Source organism: Gastrolobium bilobum, unplaced genomic scaffold (genome assembly GCF_033153095.1).
Source record: "Gastrolobium bilobum isolate Gb01-03AN ecotype WA unplaced genomic scaffold, APGP_CSIRO_Gbil_v1 utg18130, whole genome shotgun sequence".
Classification (NCBI taxonomy): domain Eukaryota; kingdom Viridiplantae; phylum Streptophyta; class Magnoliopsida; order Fabales; family Fabaceae; genus Gastrolobium; species Gastrolobium bilobum.
Window position 1 is genome coordinate 268,596 of NW_026897542.1, and position 17,099 is coordinate 285,694.

Sequence of the window (17,099 nt, forward strand, 5' to 3'; positions counted from 1 at the left end):
AAAGGAACAGGGAGACCAGTAGCCTTACACCATTCAAAACTCCGTATGTTATGTCAATGTCAATTAAAATCTTAAAGTACACCAGAACATGAGGAAAGCAGAGTACACATCTGAAAGAACAAAAATGTAGTAGTCACTTTGCAAAATCTTAGAGCATTTCAGACATGCACATCTGAAACAGAAATTATATAGGGACCAAATACACAGAACTGATAGACAGAAAACAAAGAACATGATCCACATCAACTACCAAGCACACCTACCTCACTGATGATCAAAACCAATTGAAACAAACTGAAAAATGGAAATGATAGCAAATATGTCCTCAGAGATAGTATTACCTTATCTTCTGCGCCAAGCAAAAAGTCACCATCTTCCTGACAACATTTCAGAGCAGAACCCGGGAACACAGTTAGCATTAGTTAGCATTTGAACATCGATACCAGGTAAAAAAAGGTGCAACACGGGCAAAAACATAAAACAAGTAATGGAATGGATAGATACAACTAGTTAATTGTATGTAATATAAATAACTCGTGACAAGGATGATGACTTTAAACTGAAAGCAAAACACTGGCTCATATTGATTGAGACAGTAAAACATGGCACATATATGTAAAGAAGACCAACTATCCCAGCAGCTTATGGAATAAACAATAAAGGAAGTGAAACTTAACATTTCCAGAAATGATATTTAATTTTGTCCATCATCTTACTTTAACCTGTCAAAGCCTTAATTTTGGCTCCAATATCATGCAGATTCCTCATAACAGCATATGACAATATGGGAATAAAGAAGAGACTTGGTGGATATCTTATTGCTTTTTTCTTTTAATTTAACACTGCCTATCATCATTCTATGCTGCACAGTAAATAATGCAGACATCTAACAACTCTGATTTTTATTATAGAACGTAACATACTGTTAGATATAAAAGTTATAAGTGAATAATGATTTCTGTTGTAGTATCTGTTACTGTTGTGTGTGTGTGTGTATATATATATATATTACTCTGAGCCTTGTTGTATTTGATAGTTTCTAAGATCTCTGTTAGATTGTTATAGTTTGTTATGAACTTAATTATTTTTTTGTTAGTTTTGTTTGTTAGATTTGTTGACTCACTAATGAGTCATCACAGCTGTATAAATAAAGCTTTCCCTTTGTAGTTCAGTTCAAAATATCAATCTGCAAAACTACTTCAGTGTTTCCTTTTCCTTTCTCTCTTGCCATGCTTTCTGTCACTTTCCCTTGCTTTCTCACCAGCTTCTAGTATCGTATCAGAGCTATCACTCTGAGGGAGTGATCCATATCCAGCCACAACATGTCTTCCGCTTATAACACATCAAGATCCAGCCTCTTATGCAAATCAAAATTCCTCACGAACAAATAGGAATTCCTCCACGGATTCGAGCAAAGCTTCTTTGCTTTTTAACTACCATGTCTATGCAAAACTTACTGAAAAGTACTACCATTTCTGGAATCAAATTGTGGAACCTATAATAACCTAACATCATATGCATCGCTTCTTGGTGAACCCGAAAATTCCCTTGAAGTTCGAGTCACATGAAGATAGGAGAACGATATAGTCAATCCGGCATATGTGGAGTGGCTGACACAAGATCAAGTGCTTTTGATGTGGTTACTATAAAGAACTCGTGACTTTGTAGTCACTAAAGCTCTGATACCATGTAAAGAACCACTTCAACTCAAAACCTTAAGATGTTGGGTGAAAGCTATTTTAATGGTTTATATTATTCTCTAATCAATCATCAAGTTGGTATCAGAGCTCTCGATTCTGAAGTTTCACCCAACATCTTAAGATTTTGAGTTGAAGTGGTTCTTTACATGGTATCAGAGCTTTAGTGACTACAAAGTCACGATTTCGAACCTCACCGCTCCCCACTTGTAGAATTAAATAAGCATAAGGTAAACCAAAAAGATAAAAGAAAATAAAATTGGGCCTATGCAATATCCTCACTTCAAGTCCAAAGGGCTATTACGTGAGGGGGTGTGTTAGAGAATAATATAAACCATTAAAAAAGTCCTCACCCAACACCTTAAGGTTTTGGGTTGAAGTGGTTGTTTACAATGATTAACAAAATATCTAAGGAAAACACATTCTTCAGATCTGAATTCCAATGTGTGATTATTATATGGTGTAAGGAAAGGAAAACAGTCGCATCCAAATACTTTGAGAAAATTATAATCCGGAGAGGTTGTTTAAGGAATTTGATATAGGGAACTTCAATGTTGATAGCAGCAGAATCTATTGATTAAATAAGTGGCAGAAATAAAGACAATCCCAAAATTGCATAGGGAGAGAGGCATGGGCTAGCAAGGTTAAAGTAGTCTCAACGATATGTCTAATGTTACACACTACTACACCATTTGTATGAGGGCAAGTCACACGATGAACAATGTCATGTAGGTTAAGGTACTTAGTAAAAGGCCTGAACTCCCCACCCCAATTTGTTTGAAGAGCTTTGATTGGTAGTTGAAATTTGTTTTGTAATTAAGGAGTGAAACTGTTTGAATATTGATAAAGCCTCTAATTTTTGTTTTAATGGATACAACCATGTATATCTTGTGTGAGTGAACAAATTGAAACATAGTAAGAGTCTTCCAGAGTTAATTTAATTAGTGAAGGTCCCCACAAATCACTCTATACCAAGCTCAAATGGTTTTTCATAAATAGTGTGGGATGAAGAAGGGAGTCTATGTGACTTCCCAATACACTGGACTGAACATAAATTTTCTACTTCAGTACATGTTTGAGAGATTTTAGATGTGGATGTCCTAAGCGACCATGCCACAAAGAGAGAAAGAGAGAAGATTGTGCTACATCGGAATAGTTGCTGATTAAAAGAGTAGAAGCAACATTATTAGATTGAATAACATGACTACTAGTTACATGGCTACTAAAAGTATACACATCAGCCAACTTTGAAGAGATGACAGAACTAGAATGAGGTTTACTTGAATCATAAGCTGCCACGGATGAGTTATCATATAGAAGGTGGATGTTGGGGAAGTGATAAAGGCCACCAGAGCCCACTGCACCTTGCAACAGAACCTTATGTGAGACTTGAGATTTAACAATGCACCCATTAGGATGAAATTCAAAGTAAACTAGATTGTCCCTTGCAAATTTACTCTCACTAATTAAATTCTTTGTAATAGAAGGAACAAAAGGAGAAATAAAGGAAGATGAACCAATATACTTGATGGGCAAACCTTGTCCATTTCCCACGAGGACATGTTCTAAACCCGAGAATTGTAGACTCTAAACAAGATTCTGAGGTCCTCCAGTCACATGATTGGACGCAAAAAAATCTGGTAACCATTCCATTAATGGAATAGAAGTAGGTGTATGTAACAGACCTGATTGAGAAGCAACTAACGCATGAGGTTGCTGTCTTTGAGGCTGCTTGACATTCTGAAAATTATTATGTTGTTGAGGGAAGAACTATGAGGAAGACACAAAGGCGGGTGGAAGCAAGCTAGGAACAAAATCTTTATCAAAACATGCCAACAAGAACTCACATTGTGGCCAAACTTGTATCAGAGTTGGCATTAAACATTTACATGAGTTGTTCGTCCTCATCCACGACCAGTACGTCCTTCATAAGGTCCATGTCCTCTGCCTTGAGGATTAGAATGAGCAAAGTCACCTCTGTTTTGCTGTTGTTTTGAACTCTGTTTGTGTTTGTTTTCAGATCCTGGAAAAGAGTATCATCTTCATGTACAGTTTGTTTCTGAGTGATCTGTGACCTTTGGGCTATGTTAACAGTTACTCCTTATGAAAGAGATGCTTGAGAAGCAATTGCTCATGAGCCATAAGCTCTATTCCCAGATCTAGAACACAGTATGCATGTTCGCGTCCATGAACATGCATCACAAAGAAATTGTAGTTTGATGGAAGTCTTTCTAAGATAATTTCAGTCTGTTCTTCAGGAAAAAACTGGATTACCCATGGCCTTTAACGAATCACACAGATTTGATTCTAGATAGATATTCTTGTGCTGTCTTCGAACCTTTTTCATGGAGTGAAGTTCAGATTGCAGTTGTCTTGCTCTAGACTTCATCATTCCATGAAATAATATATGGATATTATCCAATGCTTCAAAGGCGTGTTTCACTAGAATGATTGAGTTGACCACCTCTTGTGAAATTGTGGACAGTAACTGTTAAAGAATAAAATATTAAGTATTAAAAAAGACCATCACCTATAACCTTAAGGTTTTCGGTTGAAGTGGTTCTTAACATGGTATCAGAGCTTCAGGGACCATGAGGTCACAAGTTCGATCCTCACTGCCCCCACTTTCAGGTGGAATTAAGAAAAGCACAAGGCAGACCAAAAAATGAGCTTGTGCCATATCCACGCTTCAAGTCCAAATGACTATTGCGTGAGGGGGTGTGTTAGAGAATAAAATATAAAGTATTAAAAAAGACCATCACCTATAACCTTAAGGTTTTGGGTTGAAGTGGTTCTTAACACTTTTTTAATGGTTTATATTATTCTCTAACACACCCCTCACACAATAGCCCTTTGGACTTGAAGTGAGGATATTGAATAGGCCCAATTTTATTTTATTTTATCTTTTTGGTTTACCTTATGCTTACTTAATTCTACAAGTGGAGAGCGGTGAGGTTCGAACTCGTGACTTTGTAGTCACTAAAGCTCTGATACCATGTAAAGAACCACTTCAACTCAAAATCTTAAGATGTTGGGTGAAAGCTTTTTTAATGGTTTATATTATTCTCTATCAATCATAAATACTACCTTTGTTTAAGTCAGAAGGTAGAGTCTTTATTTCCAAGGATCTTCTTTTCAACGAGTTCAGGTTCCCTTACAGCTCGTGAATGAAGTTTGACATATCTTCTCCCATTTTCTCAGCACCCGTACCTATTCCTACCTATTGTCCATCTTCTTCTAATCAATTAACATTAGGTCCAGCTCCAATTCCACATGAGACAGTCTTCTTTAGATTCTGATCAACAATCTTCTAACCACTCATGCTCTTCTCTTACTTTACATGAACCAGCCTCTTCTTCTAACCACTCTCCAGCTGATAACACTGATGCCACTGAGGTATCACCTTCCTCTTCTGTCTAAACAAGTTCCACATCCTTGTCTTCATCAAGTTCTTCCACCAATGTTCCCATTACACCAGTGTCTTCTTCAAATACCAATACAGTTCCTCTTTCTCTCATTCTGAGTACATTCAATCTCTTGGTCCTCCCTCAATACAGCCCACTACTGTAAAATAGGCCCTGAACAGCCCCATGGCTTGCAGCAGTCAAATCTAAGTCTGATGCTTTAATTGCTAACAAAACCAGGAAACTTGTCTCTTTGCCTCATATTAGGAAAGCAATAGGATGCAAATGGCTGTTTAAAGTCAAGAAAATTCAGATGGAAGCATCAACAAGTATAAGGCACAGTTGGTAGCTAAAGGGTTTCATCAAGAAGAAGGTTTTGACGATAATGAAACATTATCTCCAGTCATTAAACCATTTGATGTGAGTATAATGCTCTCTGTTGCTATTCATATGGGTGGACTCTAAGACAACTAGATGTGAATAATGCTTTACTCAATGGAGAGCTTGAGCGGGTGTTTATGCAACAGCCTCCTGGCTATGAAGTTCAAGATAAATCTCTGGTGTGTAGACTGAACAAGGCCCTTTATAGGCTCAAACAGGCCCCAAAAATCTGGTTGGATAAGCTTAAAAGATCATTGCTCTTCCTTGGTTTCCAAGCAAGCTGTTGTGACCCCTCTTTTTTCATACTCAGATCGGGATGTTTACATTCTTGTCTAAGTGAAAGACATTATTGTCACAGGGAGTGATGTTTCCTTCATCTAGAATTAATCTCCCAACTACACATCAACTTTGCTTTGATAGATCTAGGTGGGCTTGAGTATTTTCTTGGGGTTGAAATTAAGATATAGTCCCCTGTTGTGCTTTAACTTACTCAGTCAAAATATATTCGAGATCTCCTAAGCAAGGCTGATATGTCCGAAACTAAGGGTGTGCATGACAACCTCCCCGGAATCAATTATTTTTTATTTTCTGTTCCCGGGAATAAAAATGGATAGGAAACTTGTTTGGTAAAACCGGTTTTTTTTTTGTTCTCGGGATGAACCGATTTAATTTGTGCTGGGGAATAGAAAAAAAATCAAAAAATTTCTGCTTTTTTGTTCCTTGGCACAAAATGAGAAACACTTGTCTATCTCAATTACTCTCCACCACCAACATTATCTCGACACGACCACCACTACCATTATCGCCATTGTCGTCGTACCACCAATTGCGTTGTCACTACCACCACGATTCCACCACCACCTCCACCCATCGCCTCATCACCACCACCATATCACCATAACCACCACCATGCCACCACTACCACCACCACCACCACTGCCACTATTGCTGCAGTCATTACTGTCACCATCACCATCATGCCACCGCCACCACTACCACCACCACCATCGTCGCAGCCACTGCCGTCACCACCACAATTGCCACCACCGCCACAACTACCACCACCGTCGTCGCAACCACCGCCACCACCACCATGTTATTACCACCGCCGCCGCCACCACCACCATCACCACAGCCACTGTCGTCACCACCATCGCCACCACTACTGCCACTGTCGTCACCACTCATTGCTGCAGCCACTGCCGTCACCGTCGCCGCCACCACCCCCACCAACTACCACCACCGCCGTCGCAGCCACCACCACCACCGTCGCCGCCACCATCACCACAGCCATTGTCGTCACCACCACCACCATCGCAACCACTGTTGTCACCACCAACTACCACCACCATCGTCGCAATCATTGTTGTCTCCAGCACCACCATGTCATTACCGCCGCCGCCGCCGTCGACACCACCATCGTCGCAGCCACTACCGTCACCACTACCACCATGCCACCAACAACCGCCACCATCGTCGCACCACCACTACCACCGCCACCACTGTTGTCTCCACCACCACCACTACCACCGCCACCACTGCTGTCTCCACCACCACCACTACCACCGCCACGCCGCCGCTGCAGCCGCCACCACCACCACACCATATGGAAAAGAAAGTGTAATATGAAAAAAATGTATGCTTAACAGGAATTATATTTTATTATATTATTTGTTATGTTATCAAACGCAATTCTCATTCTCGGAATAAAAATAAAACATGTTATCAAACACATTTTTTTCTCAGAAGCTGATCTAAGGCACATAAATTGAAAAGAATTGTTTCTTTTCAGAAACAGTGCCAGAAAACAGAATGATTGTCATGCACACCCTAAGAGTATTTCCACTCCAATACCATCTACTCCTAGACTCTCCAAGCATGGCTCCAACAATTACAAGGCCTGAGATAAGCTTTGTTGTCAACAATGGTATGTCAGTTTATGGCTGAACCTCTAGATGATCATTAGAAGATTATTAAAAAATTCTAAGATACCTTCAAGGCACATGCTCCTTTGGTCTTAACCTACAATCATACTTATTAATCTCATATAGCGGCGAGTAGCGCCTGACCTTCCAAACTGATATAGCGCTATAGCGGGTAGCGCTACAATGCTACTTTACAAAGTGTACCTAAGTGATACACTAAATTGTACTCCACAAATATAAAACTTAAAATATGAAAATATGACATAAAAAACAAATTTGAAGGATCTCAAACTCAAACATATATGATTTCAAACATTAAAATTCAAATCATAAGCAAATTAAAGGAATTAAAGTCTCAAATAATATAACACAACAAAATAAAGTGGCAAAAGTAGTCAAAATTCAAACTGCCACTTAAGTGAAATGTCAAAATCAAAGAACTTAAGGAACTAATCATAATTGAAATCATGAACATCCAAATCTTCATTTTCACTTTCACTTGTATCTAAGTTGTAAATCTCTTCCTTATACGACGAGAACACTTTTGCAGAAACTACTGTAGCGGCGCAATTGCGGCCGCTACACTTCGCCTGACCGTCGCGGCGCGATCTGTGGCGGCCGGCCGCTGCACCGCAACGCAACTCCGTTATAGCGCGCTAAAGTGGGGCTATTCACAAGTATGCCTACAATCTGCCAATACTAAGCTACCCTTACACTCACTGCCTTTTGTGATGCTCATGGGGCCAATGACCCCGACGATAGGCACTCAACTTTTGGTTCATGCTTGTTTTTGCACCCAAACTTAGTTTCATGATGGTCTAATAAGCAAATCATGGTGGCTAGGTCCAATACTGAGGCTGACTATAGAAGCCTAGCTCTTACTTGTGCTTAAGTCTTATGGATTAAGTCCCTGCTCCAGGAACTGCAAGTTCCCTTCTCAACACCTCAAGCTTTCAATGACAACTTGAGTACTATTGCCTTGTGCCATAATCCTGAACTACATGATCGAACCAAGCACATAGAAGTGGATATTTTCTTCATTCTTGCTAAACAGGTTCTGATTTCTCATATTCCAATCAGTCAACAAGTAGCAGACACTCATAGCAAGGCTCTTCCTAGCCCACACTTGAATATAAAATAATAGAAGAATAATATGTTGTGTATTGATCTGTGTCAGAGAGTTACAATATATAGAGACCCTAATGGGCTTAAGTGAAAGGCCCAAACTTAATCCTAATAAAGTCAGAATATTTACGGATAAGACGGAATCCAATCATATCTAATCATATCATATCTAATATTCTAACACTCCCCCTCAAGCTGGTGCGTATATATTATGAGCACCAAGCTTGTTACAAATGTATTCAACCCGAGGACCTCTAAGAGCTTTAGTGAAAACATCCGCTAGTTGATCAGAGGAGTTGACGAAAGCAGTCTTGATTTCTCCTGACTGAATCTTTTCTCGAATGAAGTGGCAATCAATTTCTATATGTTTGGTCCTCTCATGAAAGACAGGATTAGAGGATATATGTAGCGCAGCTTGATTATCACAGATGAGTGTCATGGGTTGTTTCTGTTCACAAAGATGAAGCTCCTGAATCAACTGCTTTAACCAGACTAACTCACAGGTAGCATTTGCCATTGCACGATACTCAGCTTCTGCACTAGATCGAGCAACAACAGGTTGTTTCTTGCTCTTCCACGAAATTAAGTTTCCTCCAAAGAAGACACAATAGCCAGAAGTAGAGCGCCTGTCCGAGGGTGATCCTGCCCAATCAGCATCTGAATAACCACAAATTTTTGTATTTCCCTGATCTGAATACAACAAACATTTTCCTGGTACTCCTTTGATGTATCAGAGGATCCTCACAGCAGCATCCCAATGTGAATCACAAGGGGAATCAAGAAACTGACTAGTCGTACTAACAGCGAAAGAAATATCTGGCCTAGTCACAGTAAGATAGTTGAGCTTCCCAATTAGCCTCCGATAACGTCCAGGATCAGATAACGGCTCCCCCTGTCCGGGCAATAACTTGACATTAGGATCCATAGGTGTATCAACTGGTTTACTCCCCAACATACCAGTTTCTTCTAGGATATCTAGGGCATATTTCCTTTGACAGATAGAAATGCCCTGTCTGGATTGCGCTACCTCAATTCCCAAGAAGTAACGCAGCTTCCCAAGGTCCTTTGTTTGAAATGTACTAAACAAATGCTGTTTTAACTGACGAATTCCGTCTTGATCACTTCCGGTGAGAATGATGTCGTCAACATAGACTAACAAATAGATACACTTATCAGGAGATGTAATCCTATAAAACACAGAATGGTCAACTTTACTGCGGATTAAGCCAAACGCCTGAACAGCAGAACTGAAGCGACTGAACCATGCTCGAGGAGACTGCTTGAGACCATATAAAGATTTCCGAAGACGACACACCTTTCCAGACTCCCCCTGAGCAATAAAACCAGGTGGTTGCTCCATGTAAACTTCTTCTTGTAAATCACCATGAAGAAAGGCATTTTTGATGTCAAGTTGAAGGAGTGGCCAGTGACGAACAGCAGCAAGGGCAAGAAAGAGACGGACTGACGCCATCTTAGCGACCGGAGAAAATGTGTCGCTATAATCAAGGCCAAAGATTTGAGTAAAACCCTTGGCAACTAAACGTGCCTTGAGACGATCAATATGGCCATCAGGTCCAACTTTCACAGTAAAAACCCAGCGACAACCAACTATAGACTTCTCTGGAGGAGCAGAAACAAGGTCCCAAGTGCCATTGGAATGAAGTGCAGTCATCTCATCAAGCATTGCTTGGCGCCACCCTGGATGGGAAAGTGCTTCACCTGTGGTCTTAGGAATAGAAATAGAAGAAAGACTAGAAACAAAGGTGAAATGAGGTGAAGAAAGACGGTCATAACTCAAAAAGGTATAAAGAGGATAAGGGTTACGAGTAGTACGTGTACCTTTTCTTTGAGAAATGGGAAGAGTCTCTGATGAAGGATCCGGAGGGGAAGAAGCAACAGCAGTGGGTGATGAGTCAGCAAGAGTCGAGTCGACAGGAGGCACAGTTTGGCGACGCTGATAGGTGAGAAGTGGACGGTCCTCAGGTATAGAAGCAATAGGTTGCTCATCTGGAATAGAAGCACCTGCAGCTGGCAAAGACAAGTCAAGAAAAGGGACAGGAAGTACATGATCAACCTGTGACATCTGAGATGGGATAGAATTAAAGGGTTGTTGATCAAGAAAAGTGACATCAGCGGAAACTAAGTAACGCTTAAGGTCGGGAGAATAACAACGATAACTCTTTTGAAGACGAGAATAACCAAGAAAGATACACTGAAAGGCTTTGGATGTTAACTTATCCTTACCAGGAGTGAGATCATGAACAAAACAAGTACAACCAAAGACATGTGGAGTTAGAGGATAAAGAGGAACATCTGGAAGCAATAGATTATGAGGAATGTCATTGTGGAGCACAGATGAAGGCATGCGATTGATGAGAAAACAAGAGATGAGTACAGCTTCTGCCCAGAAGTGAAGGGGAACCTGCATATGAATAAGAAGGGTACGGGCAGTTTCAATGAGATGTCTGTTTTTACGTTCAGCCACCCCATTTTGTTGTGGAGTGTGAGGACAAGTAGTTTGATGTAAAGTACCTTGTGTGGCCAAGAAATTAGAAAAATCAATAGAAACATATTCCTTAGCATTATCACTACGTAGAATACGAATAGAAACACCAAATTGAGTATGGATCTCAGTAGAAAACTTTTTATAAATGGAAAATAGCTCGGAACGATTTTTCATTAAATAGGTCCAAGTGCAACGGGAAAAATCATCAATAAAGGTAACGAAATACCGAAAACCTAAAACAGACAAGGTACGCCTTGGACCCCAGATATCTGAATGAACAAGAGAGAAAGGGCCATCAGCTCGTTTATTGACTCGACTGGCAAAAGAGGAGCGTGTATGCTTCCCTTGTTGACATGACACACAATCTAAAGACTGAAGACCGGACAAAAGAGGAACCATTTTCTGCAACTTTGAAAGACTTGTATGACCAAGGCGACTGTGGATAAGTTGTGGAGATTCTGTGAGAGAGCATGCTACTGAAGGACGAGGCACATCCAGATAATAAAGCCCCCGTGACTCACGACCCACTCCAATCATTTTCCCCGTACCCGGATCCTGCACAGAAACAGAATGGTTAGAGAAAGTAATGATGCAAGTGAGGGAGTGGATCAACTTACTAATAGAAATTAAGTTATAAGGGATGCCAGGAATGTAATAGACAGATGTCAGGGCCAAGGTAGAGGTCGGACGAGCTTGTCCAATCCCACGAACTGGGGCTTTGGTTCCATCCGCAAGGGTAAAAGACGGTAAATGATCAGAATAAGTAAGAGATGTAAAGAGTTCCTTATTACCACAGAGATGATCGGTAGCACCGGAGTCAAATATCCAAGTGCCAAGTGATGTAGAATGAGAAACACAAGCAACAGGATTACCAATATAAGGCTGAGACTGAGGAGAAGCCTTCCTGAGAGGGGTTTGGAGTGCAGCATAGTCCGAACCTGAACCAAATGATGCATTGTCTGACTGAGCTATATTTGCAACAATAGAAGGAGAGTTAACCACCGAGAGATCAGGAGATGTTGCTGCCATTTAAAGATAAAATATAAAAGCCGTAAACGAAGGCAAACGATATCCAATCAAGAAGAACCACGCGTCTAAGGTCAGACCCACAGAGAAACAATCACAGATCCAGAAAAGGGAGGAGAAGGGGAGCTTCTCTGTCCAAGACCGGCCGGAAAAAGCCGCCGGAATAGTGCTCACGCGCAAGCAGAAGGTGGCGCGTGAAGCCCACGCGTAGAGAAGACAGGTGGCGCGTGACGGCGCGTGGGAGATGCGTTGCTGACCGGACCACCACAGACCTGGTCGCCGGGAAGAGAGGGTCCTGATCGCGTGAAGTTTGGTCGGAAAAGTCGCCGGAAAAAGTCTCCGGTTGCCTGAACAGTGATTCTGACGGCGGGCGGTGGTTCCGGTGGCCGTCAGAGGTGCTGACGCGTTTGGAAAAATCACTCAGAGGCTGTTTACAGCCCTAGAAGGCTTGTCGGAAGGACGCACGGCAAGAAAGAGGACTCCTGAGCAGTGGGCTTAGGTTTTAAAGCAAAAAACAAGGTTTCTAAGCGGAAGCGAGGGTTCCCAGAACGAAAGAGCTCTGATACCAACTTGAATATAAAATAATAGAAGAATAATATGTTGTGTATTGATCTGTGTCAGAGAGTTACAATATATAGAAACCCTAATGGGCTTAAGTGAAAGGCCCAAATCTAATCCTAATACAGTCAGAATATTTACGGATAAGACGGAATCCAATCATATCTAATCATATCATATCTAATATTCTAACACCCACGTTTTGCAGAATTGAGGGGCAAACTCAGGATTTTTTTTCTACTGCTCATCCTAAAAACCCGAGTTTCAGGGGTGTATTAGTGAATCATGCTTTCTTTTGTAGTATCTGTTACTGTTGTTTATACATTACTGTGAGCCTTGTTGTATTTGATAGTTTCTAAGATTTGTTAGATTGTTATATTTTGTTATGATCTTAGTTATTTTTTTTGTTAGTTTTGCCGACTCACTAATAAGTCAGCACAACTCTGTAAATAGAGCTTTCCCTTTATAGTTCAGTTCAGAATATCGATGTACAAAACTACTCGTGTTTCCTTTTCCTTTCTTTCTCCCCATGCTTTCTGTCACTTTCCCTCATTTTCTCACCAGCTTATAATAAAAGTCATTCATACCCCTTCATGTTACAACTTTAGCTTTTATGAGAGTTGGTAAATGACATGGTACCAAGCCTCTATGAACAAGTGGGGGATTATGCAATATCCACGCTTTAAGCCCAAAGAGCTCTGGTATGAAGAGGTGTGTTTGATATAAAAACCATTGATAAGCCTTCGGCTAACAACATAACCATTCATATTGTACACACTCTCCCCTTAGTGTTGTCCTAAGAATTTTATTAGTAATAATTAAGTTCCCTTTGTTTTAATAGTGTTATAATATTTTCGTAATGGCTAACTCAATTTGAGACTTTAGAATACTTTGATAAGGCTCCAACACGGGGCCACAATCAATTACAAAGAATATTCTTGATGAGTCGACATGCAAAAAAAACCATCCTACAGCTTAGAACAACCCCGTTTTGTTTCAAGTTTTAAAATAACCACCAATTCTACCTTCTTATACCAAGACTACAACTTTAGTTAAACTGAGTCACACAAAATTACAATGAAGATGGATGGTAACTCGCTTACAACCATACAATTAGTGGTACTCTAATCTAGCTAGTTCTCCAGTGATTTGTGTTATTTAATGCTAGAGTTTTCAGCACATATCATCTCATTAACTTTCCTTGTAAGAAGAACCACAAATCACTGCCAGATCTCCACCATAAGAGGCACAACATGATTGTACATTTCCCAATTGTGCCAAGGGCATTCTTATTGGTAAATACTCATTACACCTCAAAGGCCCAAACAGACTCGGATAGTATCTAAACTAAGATTAAAACGCAGGAGCAAATGGACTTGATATTTATAAATCAAATTTTTGGAACTAAAAATCAGCTAGTCTGCCGGTTGGGTCAGTTGCCCAAGATCACAATTTGTGGATTCATTTTACAGCAATTTAGCACTAGCAATGAACAACTCTACTGCTTTTCTGGCAGCATTGAAAAGTTTATCTATATTTATTGGCTCGTGGTGCCCGAGGGACAATAGAAATATTTTATATTTAAATGCATATCTTCATTTCGAAAAGTCAATTTTTTTCCCAAAATTGTGGAAGAATTGTAGTGTAGAGAGAGAGAGAGAAGGGGGAAGATGGAGAGCACCGAGAGATGAAATGAACATACAGAGATGGGCTTTGAAGGCATCAAATAAAAATATGCATTTTTGGGCTGTCTGATAGATTTTTTGTACATCAAAATTGCTGTGTGGGTTAACTATCAAGTGGAGCCATAGACAAGCCAGAGCTGCAGATTCCTTAATGTAACAAACAAAACTAGCACTTTGGAAAGCATGGTAATATTTAAAAAAGAAAAAAAAAGGGTCGTATCTTTGACAAAACTTTTCAGATGAAAATGAAATTTGAACAAAACTGAAGGGATATAGGATACATATTTGCCTAAAAATATAATTAAAATGCAATATCACCTTTTCATCAGTAAAATCATATGCAAAATTTTCATTGACAGTCTCACTGGGAACCTCTTTTAAATTTTCCGGTTCACAATCCTCATATTGAGATACATTGCTTGCAGGCGTTGCTACGACACCATTAATTTCATCCTGTTGTTAGAAAGTGAGCATTAAACTAAGCCTTTAACTCACTTTGATATTCACAGTGGTAAAATTAAACACATACAACTTACACAACGTCGACCAGGGACCATGCTGGAGTTGCCTGTGCCAATTTGGCTGATAGATAAAAGATCATCTCCATTTTCTGCAGTACATTAACCATGCCCAATGTCAGAAACGAGCAAAATTTGTGCAAAATAAAAGGGGCATGTACCTGATGCTAGTCCTTCCTTAACATCACCATCACCAGCTCTAACTATTTTGCCACCATCTTCACTGTGCTCTGGACTACTTTCTTGCGTTACTGATTCTCCTAATTGATTTAAAAAAAATATCATAAATGTGCCAATGGTCAATTAAGGAAATCACAATAGATATATTAAGGCAGAGCTGGCCGTGTTATGACTCTGGAATTTCTAAGCTTGATTGATACTTAAAAAATGGAAAGGAAAAATGAAGGAAAGAAAAAGGGAATTGAAGGGAAAAGATTTATTTATTGATGAGAAAAGACAAATGAAGATACAAGAGACACTTCTCTTGCCAAGGGGCACTTCCCTTCAACTGAGCACTCTCAGTCTACTTCAATGTTTATCAAAAGCTACTCCTAAAAGGAGGATTATCTCCCTTATATAGTATCTAAGCTTCTCTCAAAAGCCCATTACCATCTAACTACCTAACTAACAATACACAACAGTGACTATCTATCTTGGGCAATAATTTATGCCCCTAACTATTCTAAAAATCCTCTGAGAATATCCTTGCCCAGCTGCCTACTTTTTCCAAATACAGGTCGTAACAGGCCGCCAGATGGTTTTCTTTCAGAAAGGTATATATTGGACCATCCTAATTACCATCTTTTCTTATATGGTCCGTATTGGCTTCGCTTGGTGAGAATAGTTCAGCATCCAAGGTACAAAAATGAGGTTGGTTGACATAATAAAACCGCTTTTCTCTCCCCCTTCACCCAACAGTACTTTTTTTAAGAAAAACTCACCTTTCTCTCCAGCATAACGTTTGAGTAACTCCTCAATTGGAAGATCCATTTCATCACGCAAAGCTGCCAATTCCTCTTGCCTTTCACCTTCAGTTATAAGAGCCTCATCTTCCTCAAGGGTTTGCTCATCATCCTCCTGGAAACAGTACCACCATTATATGAGTTTGGACCAATCTTCACCCATTGAAATACCAGAAGAAATAATCAGGTAAAAACACAGTAATAGAGGAATTGTTTAACTTCTAAAAGAAACTGATCAATAAGGAAACTTCTTCAGTATGCACATGAATATATTAACAATGCCACAATTAGAAAATACAGAAAGCATGCCATATAATGGTTTTTTAAAGATACAGACTATAATAATATAGGAATGTGCAAAAAATTTCAACAAATATGGACACCAGTCAAACAAACAATGTGCAAATTAATAAAACCAGTTTTAGTTCACGCAGAGTGAAAATAGAACCTGGATGTTCTGCAATATATTCCATTATATCATTCACTTGATATAAAATAAATCAGCATTAAGAAATAGAAACTCATAATCTTTTATCTAGGCCTTTGGAAGCAACAAGTTTCCTTCACAGAAAATGTGCCAAAAAGCTGAGTGTTTGATGGTGATAATCAAAAGAATGGTGTCAAAAAAAATACCAATTCATCATCAGATTGTACATCATATTCTTCATCATTCTCAGGTGCATCCAATTGATAATCTGATACAAATGGATTGAGTACAGTTAGAAAAAAAAAGTTATCTCCACCTATAACATTAAAGATACATCTCACTACCCACCAACATTAGCTTCCTTAGGTTCACTAATAAAGTCTCCATGTACATCTTTGTATTGAATACTCATGTCATACTCAGCAGGAATTTTCTCTGCTGGTTTATAAGTATCCACAAGATTTTCTGCCAACATTGTTGAGTACCTGAAAACAAAATATATTAAAAAGAAAAGGTAAAAAAAAGTCAACTGGACTGTCAGTTACTGCAAAATGTAATTGAAAAAGCTGCCAGTCACTGCAAAAGATAATTGGAAAAAAATGGAATCCACCTCTCAGTTTGCCCTAAAAGAAATTCAAGCTGTTTGTCAAGTGCCTTTTTCTTCTTCTCATCGAGCTCCATTTGATGCTTGTAAAGAACCTGGGACAACAATAACAGATGAAATGAAGTGCATAACGGAAACTGTGAAAAAATGAATTTAATAAAAAAAGAATTACCAGCTTTTCTATTTTTGTCCAGAATTTCTTAACATCCTTAGAAATATTCAGCGCAACTTTTCTTAACCGCTGCTCCTCTTCCTGTAAAAGATGCAGCTCTCATCACACA

At 39.5% G+C, this 17,099-nt stretch overlaps 1 protein-coding gene across 2 annotated transcripts in view; it reads right to left on the reverse strand.

The window, feature by feature from the left end:
- Positions 1 to 17,099, reverse strand: part of LOC133307898 (protein PHOTOPERIOD-INDEPENDENT EARLY FLOWERING 1) — a 38,158-nt gene that overhangs the window by 16,559 nt on the left and 4,500 nt on the right. For both annotated transcript variants that reach the window (XM_061508459.1, XM_061508458.1), the window contains exons 5-13: positions 16,991 to 17,071; positions 16,825 to 16,913; positions 16,563 to 16,699; positions 16,421 to 16,482; positions 15,767 to 15,902; positions 14,987 to 15,085; positions 14,844 to 14,917; positions 14,626 to 14,760; positions 342 to 377 (exon numbers count right to left, since the gene is read on the reverse strand). In XM_061508459.1, the coding sequence (XP_061364443.1) occupies positions 342 to 377; positions 14,626 to 14,760; positions 14,844 to 14,917; positions 14,987 to 15,085; positions 15,767 to 15,902; positions 16,421 to 16,482; positions 16,563 to 16,699; positions 16,825 to 16,913; positions 16,991 to 17,071 (849 nt within the window). The remainder of the gene's footprint in view (positions 1 to 341; positions 378 to 14,625; positions 14,761 to 14,843; positions 14,918 to 14,986; positions 15,086 to 15,766; positions 15,903 to 16,420; positions 16,483 to 16,562; positions 16,700 to 16,824; positions 16,914 to 16,990; positions 17,072 to 17,099) is intronic.